Below are 20,389 nucleotides of genomic sequence, written 5' to 3'. Positions count from 1 at the left end.
AGGAGGATGAGAAGTATACCTACGTAATGCATAGATTCTCATGTCGAAGAGGGTTGGCTCCAAGGTTCTTTTGGAGGCCTGGATCGGGCTCCGGCTAGATCACAAACGGCTAGCACGTCTAGCAAGCTCAACATCGGGTCAATCGGACAGCTCTCCAAGCTTACAGCTCTCTACTTGTCGCCTCACTCGCTTTCTCAAGGCTGGATGTGTTTGAGATATTTCGCAGTTCCCAAACGGTTGGTGCATGTGATGCTGAAGTCAACCAGCCTAAAGCGCGAAACAAACACCGAGGCATGAACACCAAGCAAGCCGCTTGCTTGAACTGCCGAAGGAGCAAGATCAAATGTCGCCGTGATGATGACGCTCCAATCTGCGAGAGGTGTCAGCATATTGGGACGGAATGCGTTATACCAGAGTGTAAGTAATGTTGGTGTAAGGATTGCAAGGTAGACAAATACTAACTTCGTGCCCCAACTTCAGTCCATATTGGCAGGCAGAAAGGTGTCAAGAAGTATGTTGAAATCATCCATTGATACATTCAGTGCTGAACAAAGTCAGCAAACGCTCCGGCCTCGAAAAAGCCATACACCAAGTCGAGGAGGCAATTAAGAAGAGAAAAACAGATGTTACTACTAGCCATAGTACCCTCCAACACTTGCAAAGGCTTTTAAGCGAGGCGCAAAGCTATAGAGAAGAGACCCTGCATGACCATACAGAGTCACCTGAAAGCAAATATGTTGCTGTATCCACAAAAGAGGCGATAGGACCATCCAGCGACGATCAACTGGCGCTGGAAGGCGTTGAGAACCCTCTTCAATTGCTGGCCCGCGCATCAGATCTACGAATCGCATCACCCCACAACAACAGCACGGCCACACCCGGAAGCCAAATCAATGGAAGTGAACAAAGTGCCTTCCTAGACGTACATCGGTTCTTTCTTCCCATGAAAGCGAGCCTTGACCAGGGTCCAGGCCTAGATCCGATCGACGTTGGATTGGTTACAACTGAAGAAGCAGAAATGCTTTTGCAATAGTGCGTACTTAATTCTGGTTTGTTGTGCGACAATCAACTAAGCTATGTAGTTTCCACGAAAGGCTGGCACATACCCGTTGGGGTCTTGACCCAATGGTGCATTCACTGCCCTTTGTGCGGAATCGATCAGCATTCTTGTTCACGACACTGCTCGCGATGACTGCAATATTTCTACCCGAAACGGCGTCGTTAGCTAAAAGACTCCTTTTGCATCGAAGATTCTTAGCGGAGCAAGTCATTGTTAGGAAGTTTAGGTCCGTCGAGATTGTGCTAGCATTCATGGTTAGCATACCTTGGATGCCTCCGGGCTCCCATGCAAGCGACGATGACACCAGCTTGTACCTTGCTACTGCTTTGTCTATCGCCTTAGACCTTTCGCTAGACAAAATCATCGTACCTTCTTCATCCTTCGACCCAGAACTTGTTAGGCAGATACCGAAGGCCGATTGCCTCGATGCCGGCAAAGCTCTCACTATGGATGGATTCGAAGACGTTGATGTAGACTCAGAATGGGGCAAACGGCTATTACGCCGTAGAGAAAGAGTCTGGGTTGCATTTTTCGTGCTAGAGCGTGGAGTTTGTCTTGCCCGCGGCCGCAGCTATTGCGTCCCAAAGACGTCCCTGATACAGCACAGCGACCAATGGTACTATCACCAACACTCGGACGTTCAGGACGGACCGCTTGTGTCCATGGCCGTACTCCGCAGAGATCTCGATGACCTCTTCGCGAATGTGAGATCAAGATGTGACAGCTACCGCGTTGAAGATGTGGGCTTGAAGGTGGCTCAAGAGATCGACAAAGCCATCGAGGACTTTTTTGACAACTGGTCCCGCACATGGACCTTGGTGATTGGTGAGCCTGAGAGCAAGAGCCTTCCGCCCTATGTCGAGATCCTTGTCACGCACACGCGACTCTCTACATACAGTATGCTACTCAATCACCCGAGCGCACCGCCTGAGGTCAAGCGCTCGTTCCGCAAATCCGCCCTCTCGTCTGCCCTTAACGTCATGCGCGCGGCCATCCAAGGCGAATCTCGTTTGAAATCAATGCCGAACAACACCGTCACTATGATATGTTTTGCAGCCAATGTCGCGCTTGCTCTAAGTGCCCCAGTACCTCAGAAGAGTGGCAGTAAGAGCCTAGCACCTAGCGTTCGTAACCTGATCGAAGAGACCGCCACGGTGCTAGAGCGCATCGGCAGTGCCCCAAGTCACAGAAACGGTGCATCCGTCGTATATGGCCGGTTTCTACGCGTCCTAGTTAAGCAGGCGCCAAACATTGATCGCACTCCGCAGATAGCTTCGCAAGACCTTGCGCAGTCGGTTGCAATACCAGGCCTCTTGCCGCCTCCTGCTACAGATGCTACACTTTCATCAGGCCAGCTACCACCGGACCATATTTCAAATTTTTGGCCAGACACACTCCCGTTCTCTACGATGTCATATAACGAGGTCAATGAGACCGTGACGAACTCCGATCTATTCTCGACGGCGCTCTTCGATCTCCCGTGGAATGATAGCAATCCGTTGTGGACGGATTGGATGAATCTACCTGATTTTAACTATCCATGACGCATCTCCATCGAACGAGATGTTGCATAGCTTCTATGGCCGCAGCATCAGTTCCACTCTAGCTAAAGTTCATGAAGGACGTCCGCTATATTCAACGTCATTTCGTGAAAAACTGCTAAGTCGAAGGAGTATGAAACTCGAATTAAGTAAACTGAGCATGTCGGAAACCAGCGTATTAGACTTGTTAGGATCGAGGCCTATGATAAAGGTAGCGAGAACAATTCATCTTTAGATGAATTTTGTTCAGCAGACTCACAATGGGTCTGCTAATGCACTATGATATATCCATTAGGTAGCGGGCTGAAGCGCGACGCGTTGCAAAAGGACGGTGTTTGTCAAGTATAAACAATTGGAGCTGGAACACAACCTCGGTTCGCTTGGTGCATTCAGGGGGAACTAAACATGCAATGAACCCCGCCCCCGCCCGCTGTCGGATCCACGGCAGAATAAACGAACCATCACCCGTCCAGTCGTTCAACGCTGACAAAACTGCGTTAGTTTCTTCGGGAGTTCTTCTGATTCCGACGCGTCATATTGCCGAAGCTCAGTATTCATGCTCGACGCTCGAATGCTTGACGAGCTGCATAGGGTGGGGCGTTCGCTCCGGCTACGGAACGTTGACATCAAGACTACCTCCGACAGGGATAAATTACGACCCTTCTTATATTCCACATTTGCATCTGAGCGCTGGCCGCTGTAGTGGTACACTTTACGATGGATGCAATACCTTCTTCATACCGGTTGCTTGCCGCTCTTCCTGCACGACTATGTTCGCGACGACCTATACCCTCGCAATTACGAGCCGCGCGGTCACTAGCACCACAATGGAGGTTCACGAACCATAAAAGAAGTATTAGCGCAGTAGCAGAACGCGCACCTACGATCGACCGCTCGAAGTCGAAGCTTTTCAAAGACGCCGACGAAGCTATAGCAGATATACAACCAGGCTCGACGGTCCTGAGCGCAGGCTTCGGACTATGCGGAGTCGCAGATACCCTCATCCAGGCGATGCAGAAACGCGGCCCACAGTCACTACATTCATTGACGGCTGTATCGAACAACGCTGGCATCGAGGATGTTGGAGGTCTAGCACTTCTCACAAAGAATGGACAAGTCGAGAAGTTGATTATAAGCTTCTTGGGGAACAACAAGGGCTTGGAGAAACAATATCTAGGCGGAGGCATAGAGATTGAGTTGTGTCCACAAGGTACACTTGCGGAGCGGATTAGGGCTGGTGGTGCGGGCATCCCAGCATTCTATACACCTACAGCTGTGAATACGCTATTACATGATGGGCAGATCCCGGCAAAGTTCGACAAGGAAGGCAAAGCGATTGGGTTCGGCCAGAAGCGGGAGGTGAGGGAGTTCAATGGCAAGAAGTTCCTTATGGAGACTGCTTTGACGGGTGATGTCGCGATCATTCGAGCACACAAAGCTGACGAGGCTGGAAATTGCATCTTCAGGTAGGGAAAACGCAACGGTGACAACAAGAAACCCAAATTAATAATTGGCGTAGATATACCACCAAAGCCTTCGGCCCCATCATGGCTAAAGCCGCGCGCCTCACCATCGTCGAAGCCGAAGAGATCGTCCCAATAGGCACATTCGATGCGAACGAGATCGACCTTCCCGGGATATTCGTTGATCGCATTGTTCCCTCTACAGCACCCAAAAACATCGAAATCAGGAAGTTGCGCAGCCCCTCAACGTCAAGCAAGGACAAGTCATCCTCCAAGAACGACCACCGAACGCGAATCGCGCGTCGCGCTGCGAAGGAGCTCAAACAAGGATACTACGTCAATTTAGGTGTCGGTATTCCAACTGCAGCAGCATCATTCGTACCTGAGGGAGTGAAGGTCTGGCTACAGAGTGAGAACGGTATCTTGGGCATGGGCCCGTATCCCACTGAAGACACGATCGATCCCGATATCGTAAACGCCGGCAAAGAAACAGTTGAGCTCCTCCCCGGCGCATCGACCTTCGACAGCGCTGAATCTTTCGGCATGATCCGCGGCGGTCACGTCGATGTTTCAATCCTCGGTGCTCTACAGGTCAGCGCATCTGGCGACCTAGCAAACTATATGGTTCCTGGCAAAGTCTTCAAGGGCATGGGCGGCGCCATGGACCTCGTTAGTAACCCAGATGCGACGAAGGTCGTTATTGCCACCGAGCACGTTGCGAAAGATGGGAGTAGCAAGATCGTGCAAAATTGTTCGTTGCCGCTTACTGGGGCGAAGTGTGTGAGCACTATCATTACAGATCTGTGTGTGTTTGAGGTGAACAGGAAGAGGGGAACATTGACGTTGACGGAGACTGCGCCAGGGGTCAGTGTAGAGGACATTAAGGCGAAGACGGATGCGAAGTTTGAAGTCTCGCCAGATTTGAAGGAAATGGAGTAGACTTCCAGTTGGTTTGCGAAATTGTATAGCGCATGGTAGCGTCGTCTACTTGATCTTTTATTGGTTTTGTAGGTACTGAACAGTTCATTATATCAATCAATGAATTTGCCTGTCACAATTTGATAAGAGAGCAAAGATCAATACAGCGATAAGTGAATCAACTTCACCGTTCAGCCGCACGGTAATTTGCTTTTCAATAAGCTCGAGATCGGCAAAATGCCCAGATCGAACATGGATCGCTGAAGCTTCGCAATGCTTGGCCGCCCCTCGATCTCGTGCAACAAAAGCTTGTGCGAAATCATCCCAATCCTCCGTCGCAACACCCACAGACTTCACCTGTACGCCTTGGAGGACGAAACATCTCGGGATCAAATGAAGTGCCGTTTAAGCTGCGCAAGCCACTTTCCATCAGCGTCAGCAGTGACTGGCGCCGCTAATGTTGATCACCACCCGCTTTGTCTGCTTTCATCAGGGCAACGTCGCGCAAGCACCGAGCATTACCGCTAGTTGTGCATGGAATGACCCGTGTATGCCGTGCTTCCCCACGGGGCAGGTTTAGTGTGACATGAGACCCTGGCAGTTAGGATTCCGCTTGCGAAGCCAGATAAATAATGCAAGAGCCTCTCCTCCTGGGGTATGATTTTGCTCCTATCATTCCCACTCTATCACTTCAATTTCCCACGATTGAGAAATCGGAAAAATGAGTGACGCCAAGGTGCGCGAGGAGAAGATTGAGAACGGTGGCGAGCAGCTGGAAGCGGGGTTCGGAGATGGGAACGAGAAGATGGCGAGGCGGGTAGTGTTCAAGATGGACGTTCGGTATGTGCAGTCATCTCATTTTGTATTGCCAAAACTTTCTGTCTGACAGCTGATAGAATTCTACCCGTTCTTGCGCTACTCTTCTTATGCTCGTTTATCGATCGAACAAATGTCGGGAATGCGAAGATCTTGGGCCTGGAGCATGATATCCACATCAATGACCACCAATATGCGATTGGATTGTGTGTTTTTTATGCTACATACATTGCGAGGTATGCCACTTCTTGATTATGAAAGAGGACATGTAGCTGACGAGTTGCTAGTGAACTTCCAAGTAACCTGGTCTTGAAGAAAATGTCGCCCAAAATCTGGCTGCCGCTTCTCACCGCCGTCTGGGGCACATTAACGCTGTGCCTTGGGTTCGTCCGGAACTTTGCATCGTTCGTCACTGTGCGAGCACTGCTTGGTGTCGCTGAAGGAGGCCTTTTGCCTGGCATGGTACTTTAGTCCCTAAACAACAAGCCTTTGATGCCTGTATTGACTCTGCATTCAGGTCCTTTACCTCTCGCACTTCTATCGAAGACAAGAACTGGCGTTGCGTATAGGCATCTTCTATACTGCTGCGTCACTCTCCGGAGCATTCGGTGGTCTCCTCGCCCGAGGGTTAAACGCGATCGGACCAGCCGGAGGCCTCGAAGGCTGGCGCTGGATATTCATCGTCGAAGGTCTTTTGACTGTCTTCATTGGTTTATGCTCCGCCATCTTCCTACCGAATTCCATCGAAGCTGCTGGCTTCCTCTCAGCAACCGAGAAAGAATGCGCACGACACCGCCTCGGCGAGCAAAGCTCTGCGCACGAGCGATTTGACTGGGCTGAAGTCAAACGCGGCATCTTCAATCTGCAGGTCTGGTTGACCGCACTGGCATACTTTGCAATCTTGTGCTGTCTCTATTCATTCGGCCTATTTCTACCTACGATCATCAATAACCTGAAGTTCGCAAAGGACCCGAACGAGGCCCAACTGTGGACCGTCATACCCTATGCTGTCGCAGCATTCTTCACCGTATGCGTGGCTCTATTATCCGATCGTCTCGCGATGCGTGGGCCAGTCATGCTCTGCACTTTACCCATCGCTATCATCGGATACGGCGTTATCAGCCGAAGCACGAATCCACACGTCCAATACGGCATGACCTTCATGATGGCAACTGGCATGTACGCGACTGTGCCGTGCATTCTCTCTTGGAACAGCAACAACTCAGCGGGCCATTACAAGCGCGCGACGACGTCGGCCCTGCAGCTTGCGGTCGCTAACTGTGGTGGGTTCGTGGCGAGCTTTGTGTACAAGAAGAAGGAGGGGCCGCATTTTCACAAGAGTCACAGTATCATGTTGGGATTACTCTGCGCTGCGTGGGTGCTGTAAGTGTCTCTTCTCGGATCAGTGCGATGTAATTTTGCTAACAGTCAGGCAGAATCGCGGCAAACGTTCTTTGGGTGCGGAAGATCAATCGTGACAAAGCGAGCGGGAAACATGCTGCTTGGGAAAGAAAGGGCGATGATCGCGATCCGGATTTCAAGATGGTGATGTGATCGCTCATGAGACTTTTATTGTAAACGAAATCGCACAGTTGGATCATTGACTTGAATAGCTACCCTCTCGTCTGTCATCGAGACCCTCTCACAAGTACAAGCCAAGCTACCAAAAAAGGACGCCGAGGCACCTGAATACCTGCCCAGAGTCTTATACCTTACACTGTACCCAATCCTTCGCTTTCAGCATGGACTATAATGGCATTCGGCGTATGAGTCGAGGATTCCTCATCTCCCTTCTCTTGATCTCTATCACATCTCTTCAACGCCATTCTTCCCTTCCCTCTCCTCTAACTGAACGCATCATGTCGTCTAGACAACCATCCCAGCTCTACCCAGGCCAGGATCCCCGAAACTTCCTCATATCTCATATCCTCAACCTCCTGTGCGACCACACGATATAGAAAACCCAAAATGCATTTATGGACAGTAGGACCACCAATATTTCGAACCGCCAATCCCACCAAGTGCCTCTCTCTACGTCACCAAACAGAGAAGTCGTTTGATGGTGTATGACGTGTGCATAATTCGGGTTACCCAGCTCGACGTCTTGATTATGCGCAGGTTGGCGGGTGAATAGTCGAGAGACGAAGTTCCCGCGATGAGTTGGTGCAGGGCGTTGAGGAAGCTCGGGTGGAAAATGGGAGGAGGACTCAGCTGGCTCGGGGATTGGCTCGATGGTCGTCAGAGGAGGAGGGGATGTAGGTGGGATCGGCGCGGTGGTTGAAGCCATGTCGTTGGTGTCGAGGGAGGTTATTGATCGTTGGCTATATCCGATAGCGAGATGAACATTAAGAGTGTGGTCGAGGGTTGTGTCATGACGAGAAAGGAAAGCTGAGCGTGACGTTTCATTAGGAATAATCTTAGTGGTATATGAGGTGAATGTGAAGTGAGGATAGACGTTCCAGCCGAGCAAATGTGCGTTCCTTTCACTATTGGCACATTCGGTACAGCCATGACACAAGCACCTTTCTTCCGCAGCTTCTCAATACCCATCGCTGCCCTACCATCCTTCTAGCACCGCTTAGTTTCAACCCATGTCTTCTTCTCTGTTCTCCTTCGTCCTATCCTACACACTTTCTTTTCTAATCGCCGCGCCTTTAGATGGTGAAGCCTACGAACAGCTGCCGATCCTTTCTCTAGGAGGATTTCCAAAGCGCCCACGCCTAGTTGAGCTATCGCTGGTTCTTTGAAAGTACTTTGAGTGCGGAGGTGTTTATAATCACATTGATTCTTCCAGGACAGGCTTCGAGACGGTTGCCAACCATGGTTCTAAACCTCATCATCGTTCTCCCATGGTACCAAATATCGATTTTCTGCTCTCGATGACTACTGATGAGTCTGAGATCCTTTCTCTAGGAAGGTGCTGGGACTCTCTAGCGCTATAAATAATGCAGGTGGACGTAGTTCGCTATGGCTAGTGCAAAAATGGGTTTGGATATCCCCTTGCTGGCATGTTGGGTCATGAAGTGGTAAGGCTCCAAGATGAAAGTGGGTGGTAATCTTGAGTATGTTTGAGATGTTGACAATTTGTTCTTATCGTCTTGCTCTGCATGTAGCTTCTTCCCGACAACAAAGCTCGAAGTCGGCACGTCCAGTGATGATTACAAAACTATCATTATTGGTTCTAGAAACCATCGCCTCGGTATGGCCCGTTGAAAAGCTTATTTTAAACCTGCGTTAGCTCGGTTTCACCTCAATGCTCTGTTTAAAACTTTAGCAACTATTACTATCTTCGCTGTACATCTCTACCTGCTGAGTATTGTGGCCGCTCGCCTTTTGAGTACCGAAACTCGCAGCCTAGTGTCGATATCTTTTGACCAGTAGACTAGGGTGAGATGTGCAGCCTAGTGCCAAGTGGGCTGTCTCCAAGGTTTGGATATGCATGCACTTCGAGAAGTGTGCATAACCGCTCTGCCTGCAGATGGCTGAATGCCGTTTTCTTTTAGGGCAACATCCGCCGAATACGAATACGAGTAGGCGACAACAGTGGAATACACTCGCCCTGGCTGTGACCGGATGAAGATGCCCGTGGATGCTGCTTCTAGAGTCCTCGTCCATGGGGTGGATGCCTAGGAAACCTTGCTCGGGAGGAGAGAGATACCGAACCGAACTACGCGAAATGCAGCTAGTTGTCAGACATCCAAAAATAGCATGTTCTGGCGGGAAGCTGAGGAAGCATGAACATCCCTGGCCGTTTCTTCAGCACCAACAAGCTCGATTTAGAGCAATGGGCCGTGGGATGTGCTACGAGCCCCGTGGGAGTTCAAGGTCACAGATACTACAAACCGACTGGAGACGCTTGGCCAGCGTGATCTAACCATCGCTGGCGTGTAGCCCAGGAGGTTGCTTAACGCAGTACCTGTAGGTAGAATTAGTCTACATGTGTGTCCATCAGTGCAAGGCTGCCGACTCCGTGTACACTAACATATTCCCCACTTGGTCGGCATGTTGTTGCGAGTGAGGCACGGTTGCACGAACTGGCCCTCGGGAGGCGCATTTGAGGGAAGAAATGCGTGCTTGACTTCCTCGTGCTGCTGGATGGCGGGAGTCATGGACACGACAGTCGACCGAAGGGATTGGCGAAGTGTGCATTGCATGCGGTCGGAGGTGTGGTATGGTAATATGCTTGCAGGCGCGTCTACCAATCCAAATAGGCGTAAAGCACTGCCACCGCCGCAGTCCATATCAGCAACTCGTTCTGGTGTCTATCTAGCTGGCCGGAGTGTCGCTCGCTGTCCATTTCGGTCGGTGTGTTGCGGCTCGCTCTGGGTCATTTGCTGATGTATGCCCTGCACGTGCGGCTGGCTGGGGCTGAATGGAGAACACGTCTATGGAGGTAGCTCTGCGCCCGTTAGGTACATGAAGAAAGCGATGCTGTCCTGGTTTGGTCGGGTATATGCGCCTCTTGCGACTGCATCGCCGCCTCGGTCGGCCGTCTGTTGGTCGCCTTTTGTTATTCTTAGCTGAGGCCATCTTCACTACTCCGCCCCGCCCTCCCATCTCCTGCAGCTGCGCCGGGGGAGCTTGAAGCTGCCGACACTGCGATGCCTCGCCTATGGTCAAAGTCGAATCGCTCGCACAATTCCGTCGACACGCCCTCGTCAGGGCAACCATCGCCGGCGCCATCTGGTAAGGGAGCGGTTGGACGCCCAATAGTTCGTGCGGCTGACGAGCAAGCGCTGGCAGTGAACGACACGGGCACACAACGATACCAACCTTCTGGCGGCCAGCAAGCCCCTCCACCGACACAACAGCAGCAGCAGCAGCAGCAGCAGCAGCAGCAGCAGCCTCCTGTGCAGCAGATTCCCGCTGGTGTGTCGCAGGAGCAGTTTAGACAGCAGTTCCCTCAGCGGAGTGCGAGCCAGGCCAACAACCGCCTGAGCGCACATGTCGACCAGCTGCCGCAAAACTACCAGCAACAGCCCGGCCCTCCGCAGCCCTCACCCGGCCTCGATCAGGACCGTCGCGGCTCCTACCAGCCCCAATCCTCGCCTCAAGTCTACGGCCAGGAGCCCAAGAAACAGTCGCTCCGCAGCCGCATTGCAGCCGGATTCACTGGGCACAAGGACGACGAGTCCTCCAAGCAGGCACACAAGAACGGCGTAGGAAGACGCCAATCAGTCAGGAAGACCGACCCCAGACTCCAAGACTACTCGTCGCAGGAGGGCAATCGACTGCAGCAGTGGCATCAAAGTCAAGGGTCAAGCCCGCATCTGCCCGCGTCCAACGAGCAAGACGAGGACCATCTCGATCCTTTCCTGCAGCAAGACGGCCACGACACACCCCAGGTGCCGCCGAAAGATCTCCAGTATCAGCAGCAGCAACAGCAGCAGCAGTTTGTTTCAACCCCGCGTCAGGAACAGTATAATCGGCCCCCACTCGGCAGGGTAAGCACAGAGGGCAGCTATCAGGCCCAAGGCGGGGTAGATCATTACAGTCCCGATCAACACCAAGGCCAGGGTCTACAGCAACCACAACAGCAAATAAACCAACAGCAGTACCAAAGCTACCAGCCTACTGTGCAGCATCCGCAGACCCCGAACGAGTATCAGGCATTCAATCCACAAAACGTGCCAAGCCCTCTACTAGGAAACGCTCAGCTGCACGGCCAGGGTCAAGAACCTACACCGCAACAACAAAACTACTACCCATACCAACAGCAACAAGCACCTCAGCAGGTTCAAGGACAGTCACCGCAGGATAATTCGTCACAGAACATTCACTACCAACAGCAACAGCAATTCGTGCCTCAGCCTCAGCCGCACATAAATCAAGACGTACAGCAGCAACAGCCTCAAACTGTACGCCCGCCCTCTCAAAAGCAACCTGAACTGCAACACCCACAGGCCACTCGTCAACTCCCCCAGATTGTGCAACAGGGGCAGCAAGCTGATACGCAACATTTACAACAGCTCAGACCGCCTTCTTCGCAGCAGCATCAGCAATTTGCCCCACCGTCACCCCTCCAACCCCCATCCTATCAAACCTACGACGCACAGCAAGGCAAACAATCGCAACCGTCCGACTTGCACGCGCATAACATAACGCCCCCTCAGCAAGGACAGGATAATATGGCTCCTAGCGGTCAGGGCGCTAGTAGGAACACGCTGCGGAAGGTCAACGATGGCGGCCAGCAGCAGCCAGGGGCACCGTCACGAGAGTCTTCTCTGCTTCAACAGCCCCCAGCTCAAGGTCAGCCTCTCGGACAACCGCCTGTGTCGCCAGGCATCGCATCATTCGACGCTAACGTCGTACCAACAGCTTCGCAAGGTCAGCCATACCGAGGCGAGAAGGGACAGCAGGGTCACCAGGCAGGAGAGATGGGACGAGCGACACCTCCACCACGGTCATCTACCACGACCGATATGTCAGACGAGGAAATTGAGAAGATGATGAAGGAGCACGAGGTGCTGCGTGAGTTACATGCTAGACAAGATTCGAGGATAGCAACTGACAGATCACAGGCGAGAAGTACCAGAAGGTCAAGCGATACTTCTTTGAGCAGCAAACACAGGTACACCAACTGCAAAATACCCTGGCAAACCAGCGTCTCTCCCTTTCTCGGACAGCTTGGGACGACAGCGAATACGCTACACGTTTCAACAGATTAGACGGGCTAATAGCGCAGCTGTCATTCTCAATTCGCAAGGATTGGAAGTCAATTCCACATTGGTTGCACGTAGTGGTCAACAAGACCGCCGTGGAGACTGGTAAACAGGAAATGACTGCTGTTGGCCGTGCTTTCATCTCACATTGGCTGGTGGAAAACATCTTCGACAAGTACTTTCATCCGGATCTAGAACCTGGCTTCTCAACTCAGTTGCAAACGATAGCTCTCAACATCCGCAGATTCTCTCCACCCTGCCACAGTGCAGAGGACGAGGAGTCTCTCGCTGCAAAGGTCATCAATTGGCGGTTGGCCACACTTGAGGGTCTTGCAGATCTGCTGAGAGCACCACAGGCCGCAATACACCGGCAGACGCTAATTGAAACACTCAATGAGAAGCTCATTGCCTCTCTCCAGATGCATTTGAACGAGCCTGCACCGCCTGATCTCAACGGCGGCGTACCCATGATTGTCGAGTTGGCTGTCAGCGTTCTACAGCATCTACCACTCGAGAGCCGAGAGGTGCACATCGAGTATTTCCCGCCAGGTCATGGCATTGTACCCGACTTTATGAAGATAGAAACCGGCATTCCAGCACTGACAGCCCCCATCACCGACTTGGACGAGGCGGATCGAGCTTCGATGAGGAGCGTTGGGTCCAAAGTCCACGAGGATAATGCTTCCATCGCCGAACAGGAGCAGCAAACCCAACCGGGCGCGCTGCCTCCGAAAGAAGACAAGAAGCGTGGCATGTTTGGCTTTGGTGGTTCGAAGAAGCCCACAGCGGCTCCTGCGTCGCTCGGTAAGCGCGAGTCTTCACTCGGTCAGGGCGGAAGCCAGCAGAGCCTCACACAAAACCCGCCGGGAAGCTCGAGCGGACCGAAGGATGAGCCACCGCCGCGCGTGCGCTTGGCAGTCGGTGTTGCCGTACAGATTCGCGGCAAGAGCATATTGATGAAGGCGCCTGTGTATAGCACGTGAAGGTTCTGAAAAGCGGATTTTACGAAACGATGATTTGAACAGAATTTCAGCGATCTAGAGCAGGCAATGTGGGAATGGTTTCGTATTTTCAGTTCTTGTTTACACATTTTGTGTAGATTCTGGGGCTTTCAGATTGGCTCTCTTGTATCTAAGATGGCTATACCCAGCTGTGTTGTTTTAAGCGTTGCATTGTTTGGGTTTGATGAGCATACCGATACCCTCGCTGCGTCCACGGTTCAAAAGATAAAATTTGGTGATGAGAGGCTTTGGCTTGCACAATATGCACGCCATGGGCGATTCTGAATCTGCAAATGAAGGTTCAAGTGCATGAGATAACTGAAATAACGACAAGATATTCACGCTCCAAGGCGGACCGCCTCGGTCCCCCATTGGTCCATTATCGTACATTCTGTTTGTTTACCCCCCATCAACACCACGCTCATGTCCCCGCCATAACCTTGCCCCCGCTCACAAGATGGAAAGCATTGACATATCTCCGCAATTCAAATGTGAGTAGCGTCACTTCCACTCAAGTGCGTCAAAGCTGACGCGACCCAGCAACGTCCCTTTCCGTCACCTCGCCGGCCGCAACACACATCGCCTGCATCTCGAGCGCACGACTACAGATACGATGCCTGTCGACTTTCGAGATTATACGGAGTATAGCATTACCGTCGAGCCATGATCTCAGGAACTCGAGGATCGCTTGGTCACCGCCTACCGTAATCTCCTCTTCATCCAGACCGTCCTCTGTCTCTACACCACCGCGCCGCTCATCGCGCACATCACCTGCCCGTTCAAATCGCATACTCGTCTTCGACCAGGACATGACGCGCGTGTATGACTTGCGCGACGAGAAATGGAATGCAGTAATCAGCAATGGCTCAGGCGGCATGGGGAAGAACGTGCATGTGGAATTTGGCGCGAGTGAAGACGAAGTCATCGTCTGGAGCGACTTCAGCGCATGTGTAAAGATATGGTGTCTTAATACCGGTCGCGCAGTCGAGATAAGAGACCCCAAGTTCCCCGGGCGCGATGGAAGGGGATGGGCTTACCGCCCATGGCTCTCGACAAAAAGCAGTACGAGAGGACGAGTCCTTGCTCTGCTTTGCCGCCCATCGGGGGCCGATGTCCTCCTGCTCCTCTCCTCACCCTCATACAGCCTCCTCTCTCGCACGGAACTCCCCACAACCGACGCTTCTGGGCTGAAGTGGAGTCGTGATGGCCGCTGGCTCGCCATCTGGGATGCTGCTTCCACAGGCTATAGGCTCTGCATATACACCGCCGACGGGCACTTGTACCGAACCGTGACCCGCGAACCTACGGACGAAGCGAGTGAGTGGAGTGTAGAGGGATTAGGGATTAAGAGTGTGGAGTGGGTTCCGGGTAACCAGTGGCTGGCGGTAGCGGGATGGGACAGGAGGGTTAGGATATTGAGTACAAGGACGTTTGCCCCTGTTGTATTCCTCGACCACACTGCGGTCATACATGTGCCCAGCGCGCCCGTCTATACCGAGCTCGTTGACGATCGAGGCAATCGAAGCTACGCGGCCACCCCGCAGCCTGCTACACCACCCAAAGCGCCGGTTGACAAGAACGAAACGGGGCTGATGAAGCAGGGTATCAGTATCTTGGCTTTCAACGCAGATGGTACGCTGTGCGCGACAAGGGATGATTCAACGCCGAGCACGGTTTGGATATGGGATTTGAAGAGTTTGAAGCCGAGCTGCATTCTGATTCAATACGCGCCGGTTAAGCACCTGCACTGGAACCCGAATGACCCTTCTACGCTATTAATACAGACAACGCATGACTCGCCGACGGTATACCTGTATACTACATCCAGTCTCGCAGGATCTGCAGAGTCTCCGGGAACAATAGGGATGCAACAAGCGCCTGAGATTCTTGGTTTAAGGTCGCACATCCACAAACCAGCCGGCTCTATACCCGCGAAATGGACCGCATCATGGCTCTCTACCTCTCCGGACAAGAAGCCTGCGTTCTCACTTGGACATCAACAGGGTTGCGTTCTCGTTTGGCCATATGGCAAAGACCAGATTCTTCGCTTTGAAAACGAACAAGAAGAAGATAATGATGGTGATTCTGACGACAGTTTGTACGAAATCTTGACGGGCAGGACACCAATACCGCAATTTAGGAATACTGGGAGTGAGGGCATAGAAGCCAGTGGGGGCATGGAGGCTGGCGGAGGTCTAGACGATACGTTTCGGGAAAGGAGAGAATATACCAACGGAACAGAGAGAGGACAGAGCATATTTGATGAGAGCGGCTTAGACGAGATGTTCTGAACCATGTCTTACACACACTGGGTCAAGGGGTTCGGAGTCCGCAATCATGTTCGTTGGAATTTAGATATACCCATATCGTATCATTACAGCACAAGTCATATCAAATAAAGCCATGCATATCGCCAAGTCACTTAACCAAAAGGACCCTTTGATTCGTCCTGGAATCCCCATCGACCCGTCTGATCCAGACCCAATGGGTTATCCCCAGTCTGCTCCTTTCCGCCAATCTATCATGGTAAAACCGTTAGCTCAAACCCTCCCCCAAAACAAGACTTCCTTGGACGTACCTTCTCGGGCTTGGATTCATAGCTATCCTTGTTCTTGCCGCCCAACAACTCGCTCTTCTCCTCTTCCGTGCCCATCAATGGACCCAGCGCACTGCGCGTTGTGCCGCCCACCGCATTGCCGAGAGGACCTGTGACGCCTTTTTCAAGGGGCGCGCCGATGGGACGGAGGGCTGTGCCGAGGACTTTGCCTGTTTGGAGAGTGATGATCAGCTGGGTTCATTGCTACGAAGAAGCGTTGGGGGAGTTGGGGGGATTATGAGGATGAAGGGAGCGTACCGGCAGGATCTCCAATCATGGACAACAGGCCGCCTGACCCCGAGTCCTTTTCTTCCTCTTTATCTTTCGACTCTGTGGGGATGTGCTGTTGTTGCTGGTCTTGCGGTTCTTCCTTGTTGCTCGACATCTTTTCTGGTTATCGCCCGTAGGTTCTTGTATTGTGCAGCTTGTGCAAATCGTTCGTTACGAGAATAGTGGGTTATCTAATGCCGATGCAGGTAGACGGCTATTCGTGTTGGTGGAAGAAACCGTTGAAGCTAAAAAGGGAGACACTTATAAGTAGCTTGAGAGAGGCGGCGGGAACGCCTTGGTTGCATTGCAGATCAGGCTTCAGAGTGCTTGTGACGTCAGTTGTACGGTTGAGGTTTGTCGATCACTAGCTTGAGCGGGGGTGTTAGCGACTGTTGCAAGGGTAGCTGGTCTAGCCTGGAACCACGACTACTGCATTGTTCCCACTTCAATCTACGAAAGTCACTAGAATCTTATGAAGCAGAATGTCAATCTCATTCGGCTACCCTTACGCTACAAATACCATATGAATCCAAAGCCCCAGAATCCGCTCCAGGATCTCGTCGTCCTAGCATGCTAAGTGTCCTAGTCGCTTATCTACCTGTTCGGAAGACTGCGCCATCAAGGCAGACTGTTGCACAGATGCCGCAGCGCAACTGTTCTCTGGCACACTCGGAGTGAACTGTACATCGAACTTATATCGTGAAAGCAGAAACGCAAGGACAAAAGAAGGAAAGAAGGGGCCGAATGGAACGCTTTTAGGACAGTCAAAACAGAGACATTGTTGATCGTCGGACTTTGCTCTAACCCAGTTTCAATGGGAAGTCAACCAGCTGACAAGGCGCTGAATCAAAGCGTAAGAACGGTTCCACATAGTGACTGCACGAATCGATCGTGCAATCTCTCAATACTGAACTCAATTCCGCTCCAGAGGAACCGTCGGGATGCTGCCAGGGTTGATGGTCTCGGTGGTGTGGTGTTGGTAGATCGATACATCGACAATCTGATCCTTCTTGAACCCCACCTGGGAGATTCTGCCAGCACGCACGAACTTGAAGGCACTCAAGTAGTCGGTGGCCCACTGGATGTCTGCGCCATGCTGATGATGGACATTCAACAGGATCGTCTTGATGACTCTCGAAGGACCCGTCTTGAGATAGTCAAACTCATTCACGTACTCGTAGCCTCCTCTGGCGTTGTATCCGGTATTAGCCATTTCCAGAAGCCTGTCGAGAAGGCACTTAGCGATGCCTTTCATGAGGTAACCTGGATGAACGAAGAGCTCCATCTCGAAGGTGAAGCGGTACATGCTCGACTGATCGCAGTAATCATCTAGGTTGATATAGCCAACGATCTTTTCACGGATGTAGCCCCCACCCCTTGGCTGGTTGCCTCTGGCTATCGCTACCAGATAGGGCAGGCCTGCTTCGGTGATGCCGTTGATACGATCGCGTATCTGGGCTTCCGTGCGGCCGTCGAACTCGTTAGCGGCGATGGAGTTCTCAACGTAATAGTTGTAGATTTCCTGTTATGTTGTTAGATTTTTACTTTGAAAAGGTAAAAATATGGAAAGTAATTACCGCAATGCCCCTTACGTCTGCTGGCTGAACAGGCCGAAGGTAGACGTTAGCACTCGGCCGAATGCGTCGGTCTTCCATCTCCGGGACTGGGAATTTTGGTTCTGGAAGAGGACGGTTCCGCTTTGCCAGCATCCTCTGCTGCTTATTGATATCCCGTTCGCGCTTGTTTCGCATCCTCTCAGTAGCGGATGCAAAACCAAAGGGATTGATGTGGTTAGCCACATCAGCTCCATCAACTTTTGCATCCGGCACCACCAAAGCGCTGATGAAGGAGCTAGATGCGTCGGTATACAAGTCCCACCACGGCGGCTCCGCTGTGATGTCAGTGTCGTCCAAAGCCTCCGGCGCACGGAGTGGCATCTCCTTCCAGAACTCGCGCAGAGGCTTGCCCTCTATATGCGCCAACAGCCAATACCGAGGTACGAGCTCTTTGCAAACCCCATCAACAAGGACATGTTCGACTTCATCACCATTGGTCGTCTGACGACCTCTGAAAGAGTCAGAGGATATGTCCATGCTGTCTATGCACTCGATACTATGCCCATTCATCCACTGTTCCATGATTTGACCGAAGTGGCGGTTCGAGTAACCTTTGCGAGCAGACCATTGCTCGGGAGGAGGAAGCCAGTCGCCGTTCCAGTCCATTAGTTGTTTGACGTCGTAATGAGGGTCTCCATTGCTGTTAGACCTGAAGCTGACGCCGCCGTCACTGTCACTATCGGTGGGGATATACTTCATGTCACGCGCCTTTGGCCAGACTGTCTTCTTCGGGGCCGGCTTTGGGCCGCGTGGCCATCGCGGATTCTCAGCTTTACGAATTAGAGGGGAAGATTCGGGCTTGGGATTGTCCCAGCCAGCCCAGCCGTTATTTTCGACTTTCTCTGACTCTGGGGGAGTAGTCGCTGGAGAAGGGGGTGAATTCGGTGATTGGTTTGCACTGTTACTACATGAATGTTAGCGTGTTTGAAGAGGTGCGATCAATGGTGTGCTGAAAACTTACGGAGATGAATCTAGCTGAGCGGGATGTTCGGTCTTGGACTTGTCGGAGACCGCAGGGGATCCGTTCGCAGTATGAAGCCCGAGCACGGAGTCTGCTTTCGCTGGGGTAGCAGAGCCGCGCTTGCGCAAGTGGGGAGGAATATAGGCACTCTTCGGTAACGCAGACATGTTGTTGCGTGTCTCTTGCTTCTTACTCTTGCGTGGCGGTCTTGTGTGCGAGGACTTCTCAGGCTTCTGGGTGTCGTTTTCTGGAGGTGATGGTATAGTAGGTGTAGGAGGATTAGCGTGGCGAGGTGAAGCTGAAGTAGCTGCCTTGGCACGAGGGTTACGACGAGGGTCTGGGATTGGAAACTCGGCCAGTTGCGCTGCCCAGGTCTTGCCCTCCTCTGCTGCTATTGTAGGCGGACTCTCAATAGCTGCTGGGTCGAAAGGTGCCCATTGTACGCGACTAGAACGGCGCTCACTCGGTTTCTATTGTCTGTCAGTTGCAATTAAGGGCGGTTAGGCGTCGGCGTGTGTGGCTGATGATGACTTCATTGCGTCTCTGCTTTCACTTACCGCGGCATGTCCAAAGTCCTCCCGCTGTTGCCAGGTCATAGCGTCATTTGCCTGTTTCGTTGATGTATCAATGGGGAGTGGAAGCGTGGGTACTGTCGGGTTCATTGTGGCCGTAGGCATAGAGTCGCGCGGACAAAAACTGTATACACCACGTGCCATGATGCAAGCTTACTTATCTCTGAGTCAAGGAGGAAAGAGCGAGGGAGTCTGCGGATAGGGAAGGAAAGTGCTGACGAAGATGAGGGAGGGAAGGATAAGGGGATGAGAAGGCAGGAACTATATAAGAGGAACTAAAAACCCTTTCAAATTCAACCAAGGAAACTGACTGGTGATACACGGTGAGAGGTTCCAGGGGTGCGGGTCGTGATAATCCAGTACCTAGTCATCCTTTACTTGAGAAGAGTGAGTGACTGAATAGCTGCCTAGCACTTTAGAGTCTTACCATCAATAAAGAGGGCAAGAATACAAATCGGTCAGCATGTGGACATTCGCAAAGGACGTTGACAAATGAAATGGACAGTGATTGATGGATAAAACCCCTGAACCTCATCACTCAGCAGAGCAGCGCACCTATCCTGGAGGATGCAATGTAATCATCACAGCCACCACTCTGTCAAAGTACACCCACTGACTGGCGATGGCTCAACAGGTAGTCTAGGACGCGGGCGCTTCTTAAACTCTTTTTCTTAACAGTGATCGAAGGTAGTGATGCTGGTGAAAACCGAGCATGCGCATGTAGCGTCGACGTTGAATTAGAGAGCTTCGCGCGGAGGTCTTTGCACAACAATAGTAAAGAATAATAGCAGCATTAAGTGCGGAGCTTCGACGGCTATGAAGATTTATGCCGAGTTTGAGACAACAGTGCGATGGTGGATGTGTGTCTATGGCAAGTTTAGCCGAATGGCAGAGAGCTCCACATCGGCGCATC

The 20,389-nt window shown here is 52.0% G+C and overlaps 8 protein-coding genes across 8 annotated transcripts; 5 read left to right on the top strand and 3 right to left on the bottom strand.

The window, feature by feature from the left end:
• Positions 1–293: 293 nt before the first annotated feature.
• On the top strand, positions 294–2,604 carry K460DRAFT_287349 (uncharacterized protein; the record flags this gene model as incomplete). Its single annotated transcript, XM_040928958.1, has 4 exons — positions 294–417; positions 481–511; positions 559–1,032; positions 1,083–2,604. The coding sequence occupies 4 exons, from the start codon at positions 294–296 to the stop codon at positions 2,602–2,604; spliced, it is 2,151 nt and encodes a 716-aa protein (XP_040786710.1).
• A 714-nt stretch (positions 2,605–3,318) lies between these two features.
• On the top strand, positions 3,319–5,003 carry K460DRAFT_408448 (3-oxoacid CoA-transferase; the record flags this gene model as incomplete). The annotated part of the gene is made up of 2 exons (XM_040937162.1): positions 3,319–4,067; positions 4,121–5,003. 2 exons carry the CDS (start codon positions 3,319–3,321, stop codon positions 5,001–5,003), a joined length of 1,632 nt encoding a protein of 543 aa, XP_040786709.1.
• A 604-nt stretch (positions 5,004–5,607) lies between these two features.
• K460DRAFT_158909 (MFS general substrate transporter) lies at positions 5,608–7,536 on the top strand. The gene is made up of 5 exons (XM_040926873.1): positions 5,608–5,822; positions 5,879–6,034; positions 6,086–6,260; positions 6,316–7,181; positions 7,235–7,536. Exons 1-5 carry the CDS (start codon positions 5,704–5,706, stop codon positions 7,350–7,352), a joined length of 1,434 nt encoding a protein of 477 aa, XP_040786708.1. The 5' UTR covers positions 5,608–5,703; the 3' UTR covers positions 7,353–7,536.
• On the bottom strand, positions 7,537–8,237 carry K460DRAFT_158910 (uncharacterized protein). The gene has a single exon (XM_040926874.1). It carries the CDS (start codon positions 8,083–8,085, stop codon positions 7,720–7,722), a length of 366 nt encoding a protein of 121 aa, XP_040786707.1. The 5' UTR covers positions 8,086–8,237; the 3' UTR covers positions 7,537–7,719.
• Positions 8,238–10,399: 2,162 nt separating this feature from the next.
• K460DRAFT_408446 (uncharacterized protein) lies at positions 10,400–13,443 on the top strand (the record flags this gene model as incomplete). The annotated part of the gene is made up of 2 exons (XM_040937161.1): positions 10,400–12,269; positions 12,320–13,443. 2 exons carry the CDS (start codon positions 10,400–10,402, stop codon positions 13,441–13,443), a joined length of 2,994 nt encoding a protein of 997 aa, XP_040786706.1.
• A 452-nt stretch (positions 13,444–13,895) lies between these two features.
• On the top strand, positions 13,896–15,752 carry K460DRAFT_343158 (uncharacterized protein; the record flags this gene model as incomplete). The annotated part of the gene is made up of 2 exons (XM_040931216.1): positions 13,896–13,952; positions 14,002–15,752. The coding sequence occupies exons 1-2, from the start codon at positions 13,919–13,921 to the stop codon at positions 15,750–15,752; spliced, it is 1,785 nt and encodes a 594-aa protein (XP_040786705.1). The 5' UTR covers positions 13,896–13,918.
• Positions 15,753–15,883: 131 nt separating this feature from the next.
• On the bottom strand, positions 15,884–16,442 carry K460DRAFT_287352 (uncharacterized protein; the record flags this gene model as incomplete). The annotated part of the gene is made up of 3 exons (XM_040928959.1): positions 15,884–15,979; positions 16,040–16,227; positions 16,316–16,442. 3 exons carry the CDS (start codon positions 16,440–16,442, stop codon positions 15,884–15,886), a joined length of 411 nt encoding a protein of 136 aa, XP_040786704.1.
• A 384-nt stretch (positions 16,443–16,826) lies between these two features.
• K460DRAFT_317343 (uncharacterized protein) lies at positions 16,827–19,809 on the bottom strand. Its single transcript, XM_040930352.1, has 4 exons — positions 19,462–19,809; positions 18,905–19,374; positions 17,905–18,847; positions 16,827–17,849 (listed from the first exon to the last, which is right to left on the bottom strand). The coding sequence occupies exons 1-4, from the start codon at positions 19,618–19,620 to the stop codon at positions 17,241–17,243; spliced, it is 2,181 nt and encodes a 726-aa protein (XP_040786703.1). The 5' UTR covers positions 19,621–19,809; the 3' UTR covers positions 16,827–17,240.
• Positions 19,810–20,389: the final 580 nt, after the last annotated feature.

The sequence above is a fragment of the Cucurbitaria berberidis genome (assembly GCF_010015615.1).
Source record: "Cucurbitaria berberidis CBS 394.84 unplaced genomic scaffold K460scaffold_4, whole genome shotgun sequence".
In the NCBI taxonomy this organism is placed as follows: Eukaryota; Fungi; Ascomycota; class Dothideomycetes; order Pleosporales; family Cucurbitariaceae; genus Cucurbitaria; species Cucurbitaria berberidis.
This window is presented reverse-complemented; position numbering and strand designations above follow the sequence as displayed.

Coding starts and splice junctions, on each gene's coding strand:
- K460DRAFT_158909 (XM_040926873.1), top strand. CDS start 5,704: ATGAGTGACGCCAAGGTGCGCGAGGAGAAGATTGAGAACGGTGGCGAG. Junction 6,035..6,085: donor TATGCTACATACATTGCGAG/GTATGCCACTTC, acceptor ACGAGTTGCTAG/TGAACTTCCAAGTAACCTGG. Junction 7,182..7,234: donor CTCTGCGCTGCGTGGGTGCT/GTAAGTGTCTCT, acceptor ACAGTCAGGCAG/AATCGCGGCAAACGTTCTTT.
- K460DRAFT_158910 (XM_040926874.1), bottom strand. CDS start 8,085: ATGGCTTCAACCACCGCGCCGATCCCACCTACATCCCCTCCTCCTCTG.
- K460DRAFT_317343 (XM_040930352.1), bottom strand. CDS start 19,620: ATGGCACGTGGTGTATACAGTTTTTGTCCGCGCGACTCTATGCCTACG. Junction 18,848..18,904: donor GCTCAGCTAGATTCATCTCC/GTAAGTTTTCAG, acceptor ACATTCATGTAG/TAACAGTGCAAACCAATCAC. Junction 17,850..17,904: donor CAGACGTAAGGGGCATTGCG/GTAATTACTTTC, acceptor ACAACATAACAG/GAAATCTACAACTATTACGT.